Below are 15,553 nucleotides of genomic sequence, written 5' to 3' on the forward strand. Positions count from 1 at the left end.
CTATTACACATAATCCAGTTCCACCCTCTAAAATGTCCATGACACCCTTATCTATTGTCTATTAGCCCTTCAACCAAAAACAAAAGTGTCTATTATCCCCTTCAGGCTAGAAAAGGCATTACTTCTGATATTTTTTCATAGAAAAACATAACAAAATAGTAATCTCCCCTGCTTTATAGGGAATGTTGGTGTATTTTATTTTAGGATTTATTGGGGTAACCTTAAAGTCTCAAAGATTACTCTTTACTACTGTAGACTTTGGATCAGTCTTCTTTTATTTTAAACTTGTAAATTCTTAAGTAAAAGTAGGAGCTAGGCAGGGAATTGCTAAGTAAGAGCTAAGCACACCATGGAAACGGCTAGGAATTGAAGCTAGATGAAGGCGATGGCCGACCTTGACTCGATCAAACAACCCGGCTAGGTAGGCGGGTCAACTCGAATACTTAAGGCCTGTTTGATGATCCAATTAAGTGTTGAATATAAAAAAATAATTATGACACTTTACTTCAAACTAAGTTTTGGATCATCAAAAATCTCAAATTGGTACACGAGCGACACATTTACCTTCGGTTAGCTAACACATGGCAATAATTGAGTTGACTCGATAAGTCCACGTGGAAATTCGAGAATTGAATATATAGATTTCCGTGTATATCTGAGCAGAATTTTATATGTGGTAAAGTTTGGTTCATAAAGCCTAATAATCGGAAGACTATTACCATTCCTTCATCAAAAGCACGTATGAACAGATAGATTTACCTTTTTACTTGTCGGGGTAATTGGGTTTTGCGGTGTGTCATTTAACTCAATAATTTCATGGCAAATTTGACGGAAATTAACGAGGGTAAATGTGGCATGCAAAGACCATTGTAATTTTTGATAAATTTTTTACAACCGTATCAATTTGAGATTTTTCATAATATTAGCTCAAAAAAAATTTGCACTCAATGAGATGTAGTCTATATGATAACTATAACGAAATTTGCCCTAAAAGATTCAATTACGTCAAAACGACCAACACCCTCCTCCCCCCCCCGCCCCAAAAAAAAATACAAAAACAACTAAAAACAACACTTAATGGAAAAAGAAAGAAAGGGGTTAATTAATTAATTAAGTAAAAAAATTAATTAGATCGTCATTCCCATGTGGAAATGAGGAATGGGGAGGTGGTATCAATTGCGTCCTGCTAATTAAGGGTGAGCAAAAAATTTATTGCACACTTTCATACATCCGGTGCCCACCTCTCCGAAATTGAAACTTGTGGTCAATATTCCACCGTTAGATATTCACTGTGACAGTATCGTCATCCTAGCAAGACTAAAAAAAAAAAAAAAGTTTTGAAGACCTTGATAGCGAGATATTAGACGTCAGTGTCAAAAGCTCTAACCATTTCTGTTGTCATCTTCCTCCTCCTCCGCTTCTTCTCTTCTCTGTATCCTTCACATATACACGCACACAAGCAAAAGCCTTATTCCATTGCGTAGCATGGAGGCTGAGTTGAGTGGAAGTCCCACCCCGCATACAACGGCTATGGCTGCCGAGGTGGCCATCTCACTCGGGGTCCGCAATTCGCTACATGTGCTCGCAGAGGGAAAAATCCTCTCTAGCGGATTACGCGACCAGATCAACATGGCTGTTAATGAACTCCAGAACAAATTCAGCACCTTGAAGTTGCCGGAATCCGGCACCGACGACGAACAGCAAAGCAGGGACGGATCTGGCCTCCTGGATCGAGCTCGAGTTGCTGTCGACTTGGCCGATAGGTTCCTCCTAAAAGCATCACAACACTTGAAGTCCCACAAGGGCCGCCTTGCGAAGATTAGAGCATTAGTCCACTTCATGACTCTCTGGATACGCGTACGCGCCACCGAAAGGACGGCCCGCGATTTCATCACCGGAGTCAAGGAGTTGTCCACACACCTGTCCCAAATGCAAGATCTGTCTCGTAATGGTTCATCGAGGAATGCGCATCGAGGGAAAGTTCGTTGGAATGGGAAGGTCGAGTCGGACATTGTGGGCCGTGAAGATGAAGCGCGCAGGCTCCTAGATCAGTTGATCGTGAAAGATGGCGATCAGGACGCGTTGAGACTTCGCGTCATTTCAGTGGTGGGAAAAGAAGCCATCGGCAAGACAGCTCTCGTGAGAAGCGTGTACAGCAGCCTCGAGGTTGATCATAGCTTCCATTGTCGCGTCTGGGTTCGTGTTCCTGAAAAGTTCACCCCGAAAGATCTCTTGGTGAAGATACTGAAGCAAACACCTCAGAAAGAACTGAAGGATATAGAGCACAAGGAAGAAGAAGAACTCAAAGAGATCCTTCACAAGTCCTTGATGGAATTGAGGTATCTCATCGTGTTTGACAATCTACGTAAGGCCGAGGACATGGACGAGCTTATGATCCTCCTTGCAGATGCAAGAAATGGAAGCAGAGTCATCGTTACCACTCCGGTTCCTGAAATTCCATCACGTATAGACCCTTGGGCTTCTCCTCTGGAGCTGCACAAATTAGATGCAAACCAAAGCGAGGACTTGTTGAGGGAATGGGGCTCCGTTGCCGAAGATCCGGAGCGGGAAGATCCGGAGCTCAAAGCACGGATTCTGAACAAGTGCAGTGGCTCTCCTCTGGGGATTTTGGTGCTTGCAGGACTGGTGGCAGCGAGCAGTGATTCTTCTCCTGTCAACGTGGATCAGCTCACTGATAATTCCACGCTCCGCGATATTGTTTGCTTGAGCTACCACAAATTGCCTTCCCTGCTCAAGCTCTGTTTGCTTTACTTGTGCCTCTTTCCCAAAGATTGCGAGATCTCCACAAGGAGGCTCTTTCAGCTATGGCTCGCCGAAGGATTGGTTCAACCCTTGGAACATACTACAGCCCATGGTGATGAAAAGCAAGTGCCTGGATCCAAAGCCATGGAGTGCTTCAATCAATTGGTCGGTCGAAACTTGGTTCACGTGGTGAGGCGTAGGAGGCTCAGTGGATGGCCCAAATCGTGCCGTGTGCCTAGTTTCCTACACGATTTCCTGTGCGAGACGGCAACGCAACTGAGACTCCTTCAGATCCGTTCCAACAATCGCAGCGAGGAATCTAAGGTTGTTAATGGCTGCTCATCATGGATTGTCAAGTATGAAGACGATGATTATCGCCAAGAATCTCAGCAGGTTGCTAAGGCAGAGGATCATCAGCTTGGCAGCATCCAACTCCAACACGTCCGCTCCTACGTATCCTTTAACACGCAGAAGCGGGGGACACGCTTGAGGGACATCGAAGAGTTGATCCGGCAATTGACTGCAAAGGGAGACACTGGTCTGCTCAGGGTGCTCGATCTGGAGGGGGTTTACAAGCCGTTGCTCCCCGACAGACTTGGCAATGTGCTGCCGAACTTGAGGTACTTGGGATTGCGATGGACGGTCCTCGACTCAATCCCAGAATCGGTCGCAAACATGTCCCGCCTTGAGACGTTGGATCTGAAGCACACTAACGTTAGGAATTTGCCGAGTTGGATTTGGGAGGGGAAGTCCCTCCAGCACCTGTACATGAACGAGGTATGCTTCGATGAGTCCACCATTCCTCATAAACCATCGTCTACGACGAAGCACCAGAGCAATCTCCAAACCTTATGGGGATTGTACATTGGAGCTGTTAAGAGTCCCATGTTCGATGTGCTTAGTAAATTGACCAGGCTGGAGAAATTGGGGCTGACGTGCAATTCTCAGGTGGTGGAGAAAGCGACCGAGTGCATTTCAAATCTCCCGATGCTTCGATCCCTCAAGTTGAGATCCAGGGATCTCTTCGGTCAGCCCTCGGATCTCAACTTGAGTTCCATGACTGGACTCGAGTCCGTTTCGCACTTGTACTTGCTCGGGGGCTTGTCTAGAGTCGGCTTGAGCTGCCTTCCTAGGAACCTGAAAATCCTTACCTTGTCCATGTCAGGACTAAAAGATGATCCGATGCGGGACCTAGGAAAGCTCAAGAGCTTGGAAATTCTCAACTTATTCGCAGGCTCCTATACTGGGTCGAAATTGTATTGGCGCGCAGATTCATTCCCGAGGCTTCGCGTCCTCAAACTGTGGAAGTTGGAGGGATTGAAAAAAGCTTTTGTACGAGTAAACGCTCTTCCTTGCCTGGAAGAGCTGGAGATCAAGGACTGTGGACTCCTGACTTCTTTTGCTTCATTGGGTCATGTTGCATCCTTGCAACAAATTAGTTTGATTAAGGTGAGGACGAAATTGGCTGAGGAGATCAAAAGCAGATTGACTCCACAAGTATTCATCAAAGAGAAGCAATTGGTGATCTCCTCCTCCTCTTCTTCTTCCACTGAGGTAATATTTCGTCGCCTTTACGCGTTCTTTTTCCGTGCATTCCCTCATTTACATGCTCCGTTTTTTCGCACCTTGATCAAGCTTATCGAGAGGTAATTTCGCCACCTGAATTGTTGCATGTTCTATATTCAGGTGCCTATATTATTTTCTTCAACTTCAAACGACAGTAAGTTTGTTTCCTCCTATGCAAATACGCAGGCAACCGAAGATAGCGACGAGGAATGGGCGTCTGACGAGGGCATTGTCGAGCAACGGGTGTGAATCATGTTTTCCGGCCATTGTCATTTTATTTTCTTGATTTGCAACGTGTATTGCAAAATAAAATTTGATATTCCAAGTGTTCTCCCAGGAGAGATTGGAGTTTGCAAAAGATTCTCATCTTGAACCAAATTCTGTCGGAGACATATTCTATGTAACATTTTCATCCAGACAGAGCTATTCAGATGCATGCCATTTATGAATTTGCATTCTACCTGATTCTGTTTCAAATGTTTCCTAAGAACCCGCGCTATCAAAAGCAAATAATTTCACAGCTCTTTTGATTTCGACTCATGTCCTGCTTATATAATGTTAGTAAGGAACTTCGTAGGTTCGATTTTTGCCTATCTTGGTGCCTTCATCGTCCCAAACACAAATCTAGACCGCCTATCCAGCAAGTTAGGTTGATGTCACTTCCATGAACAATTAACACCTAAAAACTTATGGGGTTGAGGACGACACTTCTGAAGTAGAATTTTTGCTCCGGAAGACTTTTGGAGCAAAATTTCCTTTGGTTACGCAACTTTATTTATCTATTTCTGGAGCGTTTTTTTTTTATTCTAGAAGTAATTTTGGAACCCTTTGAAGAAATTTTAAAAAAATTACTTCTCTTTAAAAGTAGATAAATCAATTTCTGCTCAGCAGCAGAACTAATAAAATCAATGTTTGGTTAGAAATTGATTTTTAAAACAAAAGTGTTATCATGCGCGCTCTCACATTCCATCAAGAAGCCACAATAGGCGGAAATTATTATCCCACAATCTTTTTTTTTTTTATTTTAAGGAGAACATATACACTCAATGTAAACATATTTGGACAAAAGCTGTCCTCTGTATTATTGGCACAAGGGTTTTGGCTTAGTCACTAGACTCACTACCGTCAAACTACTGATAAATAACGTCGTTTGTTCAAATTCCTTTTCTACAATTGTGATGTATATCATATGTACTCTTTTTTAAATTGCAAGGCTAATAACACAAAAAATTTTAAATTGGTTCCAAACTGCGTTGGGGCACCTAGAATCTCCAAGGTAGTATCACTGTCCTAATTTTAACCTCCCTTACTATGCAATTTGGCCGTCAAGTCAAGTATTGCTTACCTAAGTTTGGTGGGACATTCACCACCGAGATGAAAAAACAAACGATAAAGTGGCACCTTCACCGAAGAGCGAATGCATCTGTGGCATCAAACCCGGCTGAAAAGCCACTTTCCAATTCAACAATAAGGTGGCACCGTTGATTGAAAGGTTAATACCATAAAAAAAAAATCCTCAAATTGATATATTTTGATATATTTCTGATAAATTTATTTCAAATTATTTTTTTATCACGAAAAATCCCAAACTGGTGGTATACTTATGACAAAATCTATTCTTTTGATCATAAAAAATCCTAAACTGGTATACATATGACAAATTTACCTTAAATAAATTTTTTGATCACAAAAAATTCCAAATTAATACACATGTGATAATTTTTCCCTTCGTTATAATGAGTTAATACCACGAAAAATCTCAAATTAATACACCTATGACAAACAGAGAGGGTAAAAATTCCTAAACTTGAGAAAAAAAATAAATAACAAAGCATATTCCGTAGTAAAAAGCATACTCTCATCCTTCAAGAATAGATCTGTCATCTTAAAAAATAGGTGGCCAATCACCAGATTTAGTGATGAATACACACCGAGAACTACCACACCATTTGCAACGGCTTGCATGACGCATCTAAGCTCAATGCCCCATTCACCATTGTCAAGTAGTAACACCAACAATAGTACGTTGAAAGAATATTAGACCAAGTACATGTAAGTAACTCCTAAATTTATACCTATATCTTGTTCGAGAAAGTAAAATCTAAGAATTTATACCTAAATCTAAATTGAGAGAGAATAGTGGCCTAATCGGGAGAGTTTATGGAGCCATATCACAAACATCATCATCGGTGGTTGTTGATTGAATGAATGACCGAATTGATCTCCACATTCATCTAAGATCAGTTGTGAAAATTTATTCATTACTCACAAACTTCCAAAACAGAGTGGGAAAAAGAATGAAAGACGATCCAAGCAAAGGAAAAAGATTTGAACTCCAACAGAAGATCTCTAAATGTTCAGCGCTTGAATCCGCTCGAAATCAAGTAGAAAACTTATAAATGAGAGACAAAGAGGTAGAGAGATAGAAAGGGTGGGGAAAAGGAGAGGGAGAGTGATGGGGGAGGGAGAGAGAGAGAGAGAGAGAGAGGTCTCTCTCCCTCAGGGTTTGGGGCGACGGCTGGAAACCCTGAGAGTTGGGGACGGTGAGGGGGAGAGAAAATTTTGGGTAAAAGGGAAATACCTTTTCTGTGAAATTGATGACTTGACTTAGACATAGCATTACAGAACACTCTGGAACAGAAATTAACCGTTTTTTTTTTTTTTTTGTCGGAGTGAAATTAACTTGAAAAACACAAAGATGACACTTTTTGGCTAAGAAACTGCCCTTGTGGCTATCAACAACTCTAATATCCAATTTTTACTTTTAATGAATGGTCCGCTAAAAATTAGGTGTCAACGGGGTCAACCAACCTTGGACTTTTATGCCACTGGTGGCACGGAGTAGCCATTGCTCAAACTCAGGACCCTTATAATAACATAAAAGGGAATACTTCAAAAAAAAAAAAGAAAAAAAGAAAAGAAAAGAAAAGGCAACCATCCTCAACCGCGATTCGCGATTCGGATCAAGCACATGTGCTTGTTTTTATCGTTGCTTCCAATTCGGGGCTGCAACTAGAAAAGGCAGTTGAAATATGCAAAGCATTAATAAAGATTTCACTCCTTACTTTTTTAATCGCAATCTACAATGAAGTTAGTGGGCAAAGCATTAGCGAAAGATTTGTCTACAGTACGGCCTAGGCATTAAAGAGGGCCCTCTTGACTCCGTGTTGACTTTGTTAAGTATAAGAAAAATACAGAAACGGAAGATTGTGAGAGGATAGAATCCAACATCTTAAGACTTAAGACAAATTGTACTCTCTTTAGGGAGCCCGCTTAGCTGTAATCTAGCGTACCTTGTCACATACCTCAATATCAGTCCTCTTTCACTCTCCTCCATAACCTCTTATCTCTCTCTCTCTCTCTCTCTCTCACACACACACACACAACAGATTGTTGTTCAGCAGAAGACCGATGTTCCTGTGAACCGGTTAAGCAACATCTTCAACATTGGAGTCATGATATTGCCAGTTATCGGTAGGTGAAAGACATTCATTTCATCTCTGCTTCAGTGAACTTTGAGCTTCTTATAGTTTGTTTTGGTTATGGATGTCCAAGTTTTTGTTGGGTATAGTAGGCTTGTACTCTGAGCAAAAGCAGATGACTTCAAGAAGCTGAGAATAGAAGGAAAGCGAGAATTTACTGTTGTTCTCAAATGTATCCGCTTAAGAAACCGTGTAAGTAACTTGTGAGGGAGGCGAATTTTCTAAAGCAGCAAGGAAAGACAAAATAGCCTTACCAGCAGAATATATCTTTATAGCTTAATGCGCAATCATTAATGTTATTCTCGCATCATTCTCATAATATGAGCAATGTAATTCCATCATTCCTTTTTCTAATACAAGCGTTGCATCTCAGCTGCTCTGAGCAGCGGCGTCGTCATGAAGAAGATGGAGGTGACGCAGGTTTTCTCTCCGCATTTCAAAGACCTGTGGGAAGAATGGGAGCTCCGCGGTGTCGTCTTCGTCAGCCTCACCCTCCAAATCCTGCTCATTTGTATGGGCAATCGCCGCAAATTCACTCACTTTGCCTTGTTCAGGGGGGTCGTTTGGCTGGCCTACCTAACGGCCGATGCGGTCGCAATCTACGCGCTCGGCATAATCACGAACAAGGTCACGAAGTTGAACAGCCAAAGCGTGGACACGGAGACCCAGCTGAACGCCTTCTGGGCGCCATTCCTCTTGTTACATTTAGGAGGCCCCGACACCATAACTGCATATGCCCTAGAAGACAATGAGCTCTGGTTGCGGCACTTGTTGTCACTACTCACCCAAACTGGAGTTACAATTTATATCTTCCTGATGGCGTGGACCGAGCTGAATATGTCCACCCTCTCTGCCGTGATGATTTTTGCCGGATTCGTCAAGTATGGCGAAAGGGTTTATGTTCTCTGGACCGCCAGCAGTGAGCAGTTCAGGGACTCCATCCCTGACCCGCCTCCTAATTATTCCAAGATATTGGAGCAACAAAAGTTGATGGAGGCCGAGGGCTACGATGTCATACCGCACGAAGTGATCGAGGTCCGTGATGTGATTGTGGAATACAAAGTGGATGGTGCTGAGGGAACCCTTGATCCGCAGCAAGGAGAATTGCTTGCAGCCGGAGGCTTGGTCAACATATTCCAACGCCTTTTCGCGGATCTCCTGCTGAGGGAAGAGGATCGCGACACAAGTCGGTCGGTGCTCAAGGATATGAATTTCCTTGCAGCCTTCAATATCATCGAGATTGAATTGGGAATCATGTACGATTTGCTCTACACGAAGGCCAAGGCAATCCATACTAGTTGGGGCTTCGCTCGTCGCATAACTGGATTTTTTCTTATCTGCATCGTATTGGTACTCTTCATCCTGATCAAGGATCAGCATTACTCAGTAGCTGATCTTTATTTGACCTTTATACTGCTAGCGGTGGCCATATTCCTGGAGATTTATGCTTTGGTTGTTCTTCTTTTCTCCGACAAGACGGCTCGTTGGTTGATTAAGGAAAAGAAATTTGCGGTCTTGAATTTCATCAATCGGGTGCAACCGCTTACTAAACGGCGCCGATGGTCGCGTCAGATGGCTCAATTCAGCCTATTGAGCTTTGCGATCAAAGAGAAGCACCTTCCTTGCCATCAAATCCTCGAATTTCTCCACATTGATGAGAAGGTCGAGAAGCTCCGTTACAAGTATCACGAGAAAGTGACCGAAAATCTGAAAAAGCTAATAATCTCACATTTCAAGGAAATGCAATCCCCACAGACCACCAGAGGAAGAGGAGTGCTCGAAAAGTTCAGAAAGTGGGATGATTTCAATTGGAGCATTAAGTTGGAGTTCGACCAAAGCATCCTCATTTGGCATATTGCGACCGAATTGTTGTGCCACCCGAGAGCAGGAGACAGTTTGAGAGACGGCCAATCCCATAACAATGGGAACATCGAATCCATATCCCAGACCAGTAAGTGCTTGTCTCGATACATGTTGTACATCCTTGTCATGTACCCCGTGATGCTGCCAACTGGGATCGGACGCATCAAGTTTCGGGAAACCTATGTTGAGGCCATGAAATTCTTCGACGAGTTCCACAAGACGAACAAGCCCAAAGCGCTAGAACGCGAGGACACAGACCACAATGCACCCACTTCCCCCAGCGACGGAGACATTCGAGGTTACAGGAAGTACGCGATGAAATGTGCAGCATTCTGCACGAATGCTTGGCAACAGATCAAGAACTTGGTGAAGCGCAAATTCGACTTAACTAATGCCTACAACGAGCTGAGGGATCAGGTGAAGACGAATCTGAATTTGACGGTCTCAAAGGGAGACCGGAGCAAGTACGTGCTGTTCCACGGGTGTCGGCTCGCGTCACAGCTGGACAAGATCGAGGATCAAGAGAAGAAGTGGGATATGATAAGCCGGGTGTGGGTTGAGATGTTGTGTTATGCAGCGAGTAATTGTAAAGCGAGTTATCATGCGCAGCAACTGAGGAGAGGAGGAGAGCTTCTGACTCATGTCTGGCTCATGATGGCTCATTTTGGCTTGACTGATCACTTCCAGATTTCACCTGCCCCCGCTATAGCTGAGCTGATTAGGCAGTAGCACAACACTTTAGCATGCTGTTGTTCTGTATCGGAGGTGCCTAATTAAATGATAGTTCATTTGTGGAACAGTGACAATGTGACTCAATAATGATGTCTAAATATTAAGTTGCGTAACTGTTATGAGCGTACTAATGCGCGTAGGAATGTCCAAATAAGACAGAGAGGACTATAGCGCTTGGTGTCCAAATAAGACAGAGAGGACTATAGCGCTTGGTGCAACTCATAATCAGTCAGAGCACTGGAAAAAGTGTCAAAAAAGTCACAAATTTACTGCATTGATATCAATTCACTCTTAAATCTTTTATTGATGTCGATTTGATCCTAAACCTTTTGTATTTATGTCAATTGATTACATCTAATTAATTTTGATCGAAAATCGTTGATGTAGACGCTGATCTTCCACATGGCACGGCATGTTAAAAAATGTGCAATTATATATGGAAATTATTTGAAAACCTCATCTTCTCTAATCGTTCTCGTGTCACGTAGGGACGTCTTTGTACAACACTTTTTTGGCCCCGCATGGGGCGACTAAAAGATGTCATCGGAGCCAAGAAACGCTGCCAAAGTTCGTATGACACTAGACCACTTTCGGGGATCCCAGTACGGTTGTCTTAAGCCAATGGTTAATTTAATGAGTTTCGATAGTTGGAAGATAGGCATGGTCTCATTCAAGGTCGAAGAACTGCTATCACTGGATGTCTGGATTTCATCCGCAAGAAAAACTCTAGCGAGCTTTAACTTTAGTACGCAACGATGCGAAGATCACCTCTTCCATCAACAGATCTGGCAAGAATTCCAGAAAAGAATTCTTGACCGCCGCGATGCCCTCGCCTGGGGCCAGCATGGGTTGGCGGGCGATCTCGCCGGCCCTCAATTTAAAAAAAAAAAAAAGAAAGGAAAAACCAAAAAAATTGGTAAAAAATAAAACAAAATTATAAAAATATCTACATCAACGCTAGAGTACCACGTATGACGACGGGCATCTACCTAAAATTAATCGGATGAACTCAATTATAAAAATGCAAAATATTTTAGGAATTAGCATCAATAAAATAAATTTATGACTTTTTTTATGCTTTTTTCCACAGAGTGCTCAAAGGGTTCCGTAAGTGGGATGATTATCGCTGAACCATGGCAATGGATCAAAACTGTTAAAAATATATCTCGAGTTTGAACCCAAAGCGAAAATCTAAAATTACGGATAAGACTTATCCGCAAGATTAAAGTGGAAGTTAGAATTTTTTGTGGACGTTCGAAATCAAGTAAATCCCCTAAAAGGATATATACGGTACTGCAAGAGATAAGGACACTATAATTTACTTTCCAAGCAAATGCCACAAAAAATCCTAAACTATGCTCATTGTAACACATTTACCCCAAACTTTTTTTGTGACAATAAAAACTCCAAACTTCTATCATAGTGACACATCTACCTTCTATAACAGTAACTATAAACGATGAACAATATTTTTAAATTTTGGTTTTAAAAAAAAAAAATCTAATGTGGCACAACGTCATTGCCACATCAGATTTTAACGGAGATTTTTAATGGAACCCTAATAGAGGGTAGATGTGTCACTATGATAGAAGTTTGGGATTTTTGGTATCACAAAAAAAAAATTAGGGTAAATATGTCACAATGAGTATAGTTCAGGATTTTTGGTGACATTTGCTGGGCTGTGGGTGCAGAACCTTGAGAAAGCTTTTTTGACCGTGGGTGTGCTCTATATGAATTGGTCGGCGTGCAATCCAAGAGGGTGCTTTCACTCGTGAATTACTCCAAGAAAATTAGTGTTCAAGCTTGGTTTGGTAAGATTTGTGTAATTTTTTTGTTGTCAAATTAAAAGACTATTTTGCAAAAAATTAAGAGCGAAATACTATGTGCGTTATCAAATATAACTTAAACTTGAAAAATACATTGTTGGACTGACTCGAGTGTGGTCTGTAATCTCTGTGTTCTATAGAGAAATCCGTTGCTGCTTTTTCTGTAGACATAAGTCTCTACGATCGAATCACGTATATTTAATACCTAATTTATTTTTTTATTTTATTGTTCGATCGCTTATTTCGTACGATATTTTTATCGAATGACGTACGACAAGCCACGAAGAACGACGTTTGCAGGGGACACTTGCCGAGATATTTTGCTTACAACTAATGGAGGAGACATGACTCGTGCTTGGCTGGATGAAATAAAAGCAGAACAACGACCATCTGAGCGCATATAATAATTGCCCTGCCACCTTTTTTTTGGGTCCCATTATTGCGTTAGGTTGTCGTACGCTAAAAATAAAAGATTCCCTTTCCCTATCTTTTCAAGTAGGGCCATGTGGATCTCCGCTTTTACATCTGCATTTGCGATCACTTCCAAGTCTGATAAAACAATTTAGGAAACCATTTATAAGATGATAGCTATTCCTTGTGCAGTTGTAATTCTCAGTGATGGCAAGAGATATGGACATTACATGCAGTCTTTTCGGCTGAGTTAATCTCAGGGTCATGTTTTAATCCAATGTTCAAACGAGGTCAATGGGTGATCAAGCGTCGGTTCATGTTGGGGATGTAACGATGATATGATTTTTGCTTTTCGTGTTCCACCAAGTCCAGCAAAATTGAGCACAGAAGACATTCATCAACCCTAACAATGATTCAAAAGAAAACATAGGATCAAACCTTTTGAGAAAAAGGATCTGTGTCAATCATTCCAAAGGCATTGTTTTTAAAGCATTTTCCCTTGAAGTACGATATGGCTTCGCATTTTGGAAAGTAAATTGTGAATTGGTTTGTTCTTTTCTCTTATGGTAATGAAATTGACAGAACTCTGAAAAAGGGGGAAAAAAAAAGAGCTTACTTAATAGAACGAGAACATTATCTAATTTGATGCCAAGATTTTTTGTTTAAATCACTGTTTCTATATTTCTTTAACCTTCACCCTTTAGATGTATTATAGTCTAGACAAATTGGTCGGATGGACTTAATTAGTCGGATGGACTTAATTACAAAAATGCAAAATATTTTAGGAATTAGCATCAATAAAATAAATTTATGACTTTTTTTATGCTTTTTTCCATAGAGTGCTCAAAGGGTTCCGTAAGTAGGATGACTATCGCCGAACCATGGCAACGGATCAAAACTGTTGAAAATATATCTTGAGTTTGAACCCAAAACGAAAATCTAAAATTATGGATAAGACTTATTCGCAAGATTAAAGTGGAAGTTAGCATTTTTTGTGGATGTTCGAAATCAAGTAAATCCCCTAAAATGATATATACGGTACTGCAAGAGATAAGGACACTATAATTTACTTTCCAAGCAAATGCCACAAAAAATCCTGAACTATGCTCATTGTAACACATTTACCCCAAACTTTTTTGTGACAATAAAAACTCCAAACTTCTATCATAGTGACACATCTACCCTCTATAACAGTAACTATGAACAATGAACAATATTTTTAAATTTTGGTTTTAAAAAAAAAATCTAATGTGGCGCAACGTCATTGCCACATCAGATTTTAACGGAGATTTTTAATGGAACCCTAATAGAGGGTAGATGTGTCACTATGATAGAAGTTTGGGATTTTTAGTATCACAAAAAAAAGTTTGGGATAAATATGTCACAAAGAGTATAGTTCGGGATTTTTGGTGACATTTGCCGGGTTGTTGGTGCGGAACCTTGAGAAAGCTTTTTTGACCGTGGGTGTGCTCTATATGAATCGGTCGGCGTGCAATCCAAGAGGGTGCTTTTACTCGTGAATTACTCCAAGAAAATTAGTGTTCAAGCTTGGTAAGATTTGTGTAATTTTTTTTGTCAAATTAAGAGATTATTTTGCAAAAAATTAAGAGCGAAACACTATGTGCGTTATTGAATATAACTGAAGCTTGAAAAATACAGTGTTTGAGTGACTCGAATGTGGTCTGTAATCTCTGTATTTTATAATGAAATCCGTTGCTGCTCTCTCTATACACATAAATCTCTATGATCGAATTACGTACATTTAATATCTAATTTATTTTATTATTCGATTGCTTATTTGGCATTACAAAAACAGCGGATGTCGTAAGACAAGTCACGAAGAACGACGTATGAATGGGACCCTTGCCAAGATACTTTGCTTACAACTAATGGAGGAGACATGATTCGTGCTTGGTTGTCGTACGCTAAAAATAAAGTGTGTTGGACAGTGCTTGGACTCGTACCGCCCTCTGCAGCGCCGGATTGACGTAACACCAAGCTTTAATAATGGCTGTGGGACCGACGAAGGCCCAAAGTGTTGATCACAGCTCAGCAGGCCAAGCGGTCAAAAGTTGAATGGAAGCAGCACATGGTGAAATGCAAACAACTTGATTGTCGGATGAATAGAACGAGAAAAAAATGGGGAAACATCACATGGATCCAAACTGCACGAAACAAGAATCGTCACGTCTTGCCAAAAAGAAGAGGACAAAGTAACCCTAAAAAGCCCTAAGGACCAGGGCAATCTTGCAAGACGATATCGACGAGAGAGAGGGATGAGTGGGGGGCGACCTCCAGAAACCCCACTGACCGATAAAGCTGTTCCCTTTTTTTTTGTCAGGTTTGATGTGGACAATTCTTGCAACTTGGGATTGCTCCATTGGCTCGTGAATTCTCGTGGACAAATTTGGCACACGTGAATTTTTCACTTTGCTCAACCGGGATCGATGCCCCCATTTATGCCTTTGTATATTGCTTGGAAAGTGGGGGTGACATACGATCGCCCTTTTATCCAATAAGCTTCCCTCTTGAGCAGTTCATCATTTCTTTTGTCGATATCGTCTCCATGATCCCAAATGCGCATGCGCAAAAGGGAACTTCAAAGCCTGAGACTCTCCAATTGGCACGTTTAAGCTTTGCCGGTTCTCTGTTTTCTTGCTTTGGTCTTCGAACGTATGAGAATCACAGAACTGTTCCCTTCGATCTAGAAGAGAGCTGTTACCGTGGTTGTTGTGTTGCCTTGTTTGTTTGCTGAGAGTGATTTAGCTATGCCCAGGAGGACGTGCAGAGCTCAAGATCTCCCCATGCTATGGAGATGACAAGCCTTCGCTGCAGCGGAGCAGCGGATGCGTACGTTAACCGGCTCCATCGAGGTGGATGCACTCAATTCCTTTTCTAGGACGACGACAT

At 41.6% G+C, this 15,553-nt stretch overlaps 2 protein-coding genes across 3 annotated transcripts; both read left to right on the forward strand.

Moving 5' to 3' along the window:
* The first annotated feature begins 1,382 nt into the window (after positions 1 to 1,382).
* LOC115729946 (putative disease resistance RPP13-like protein 2) lies at positions 1,383 to 4,434 on the forward strand. 2 transcript variants are annotated; one of them, XM_048273133.1, is made up of 2 exons: positions 1,383 to 1,676; positions 1,710 to 4,434. In XM_048273133.1, the coding sequence occupies exons 1-2, from the start codon at positions 1,486 to 1,488 to the stop codon at positions 4,411 to 4,413; spliced, it is 2,895 nt and encodes a 964-aa protein (XP_048129090.1). In that variant the 5' UTR covers positions 1,383 to 1,485; the 3' UTR covers positions 4,414 to 4,434. The 2 variants fall into 2 exon arrangements, with proteins under 2 accessions (XP_048129090.1, XP_030516440.2); XM_030660580.2 differs by having other exon boundaries at positions 1,383 to 4,434.
* Positions 4,435 to 7,565: 3,131 nt separating this feature from the next.
* LOC115729945 lies at positions 7,566 to 10,410 on the forward strand. Its single transcript, XM_048276774.1, has 3 exons — positions 7,566 to 7,803; positions 8,185 to 9,968; positions 10,002 to 10,410. The coding sequence occupies exons 1-3, from the start codon at positions 7,785 to 7,787 to the stop codon at positions 10,401 to 10,403; spliced, it is 2,205 nt and encodes a 734-aa protein (XP_048132731.1). The 5' UTR covers positions 7,566 to 7,784; the 3' UTR covers positions 10,404 to 10,410.
* The last annotated feature ends 5,143 nt before the right edge of the window (positions 10,411 to 15,553 follow it).

This window comes from Rhodamnia argentea, chromosome 1, assembly GCF_020921035.1.
Source record: "Rhodamnia argentea isolate NSW1041297 chromosome 1, ASM2092103v1, whole genome shotgun sequence".
In the NCBI taxonomy this organism is placed as follows: domain Eukaryota; kingdom Viridiplantae; phylum Streptophyta; class Magnoliopsida; order Myrtales; family Myrtaceae; genus Rhodamnia; species Rhodamnia argentea.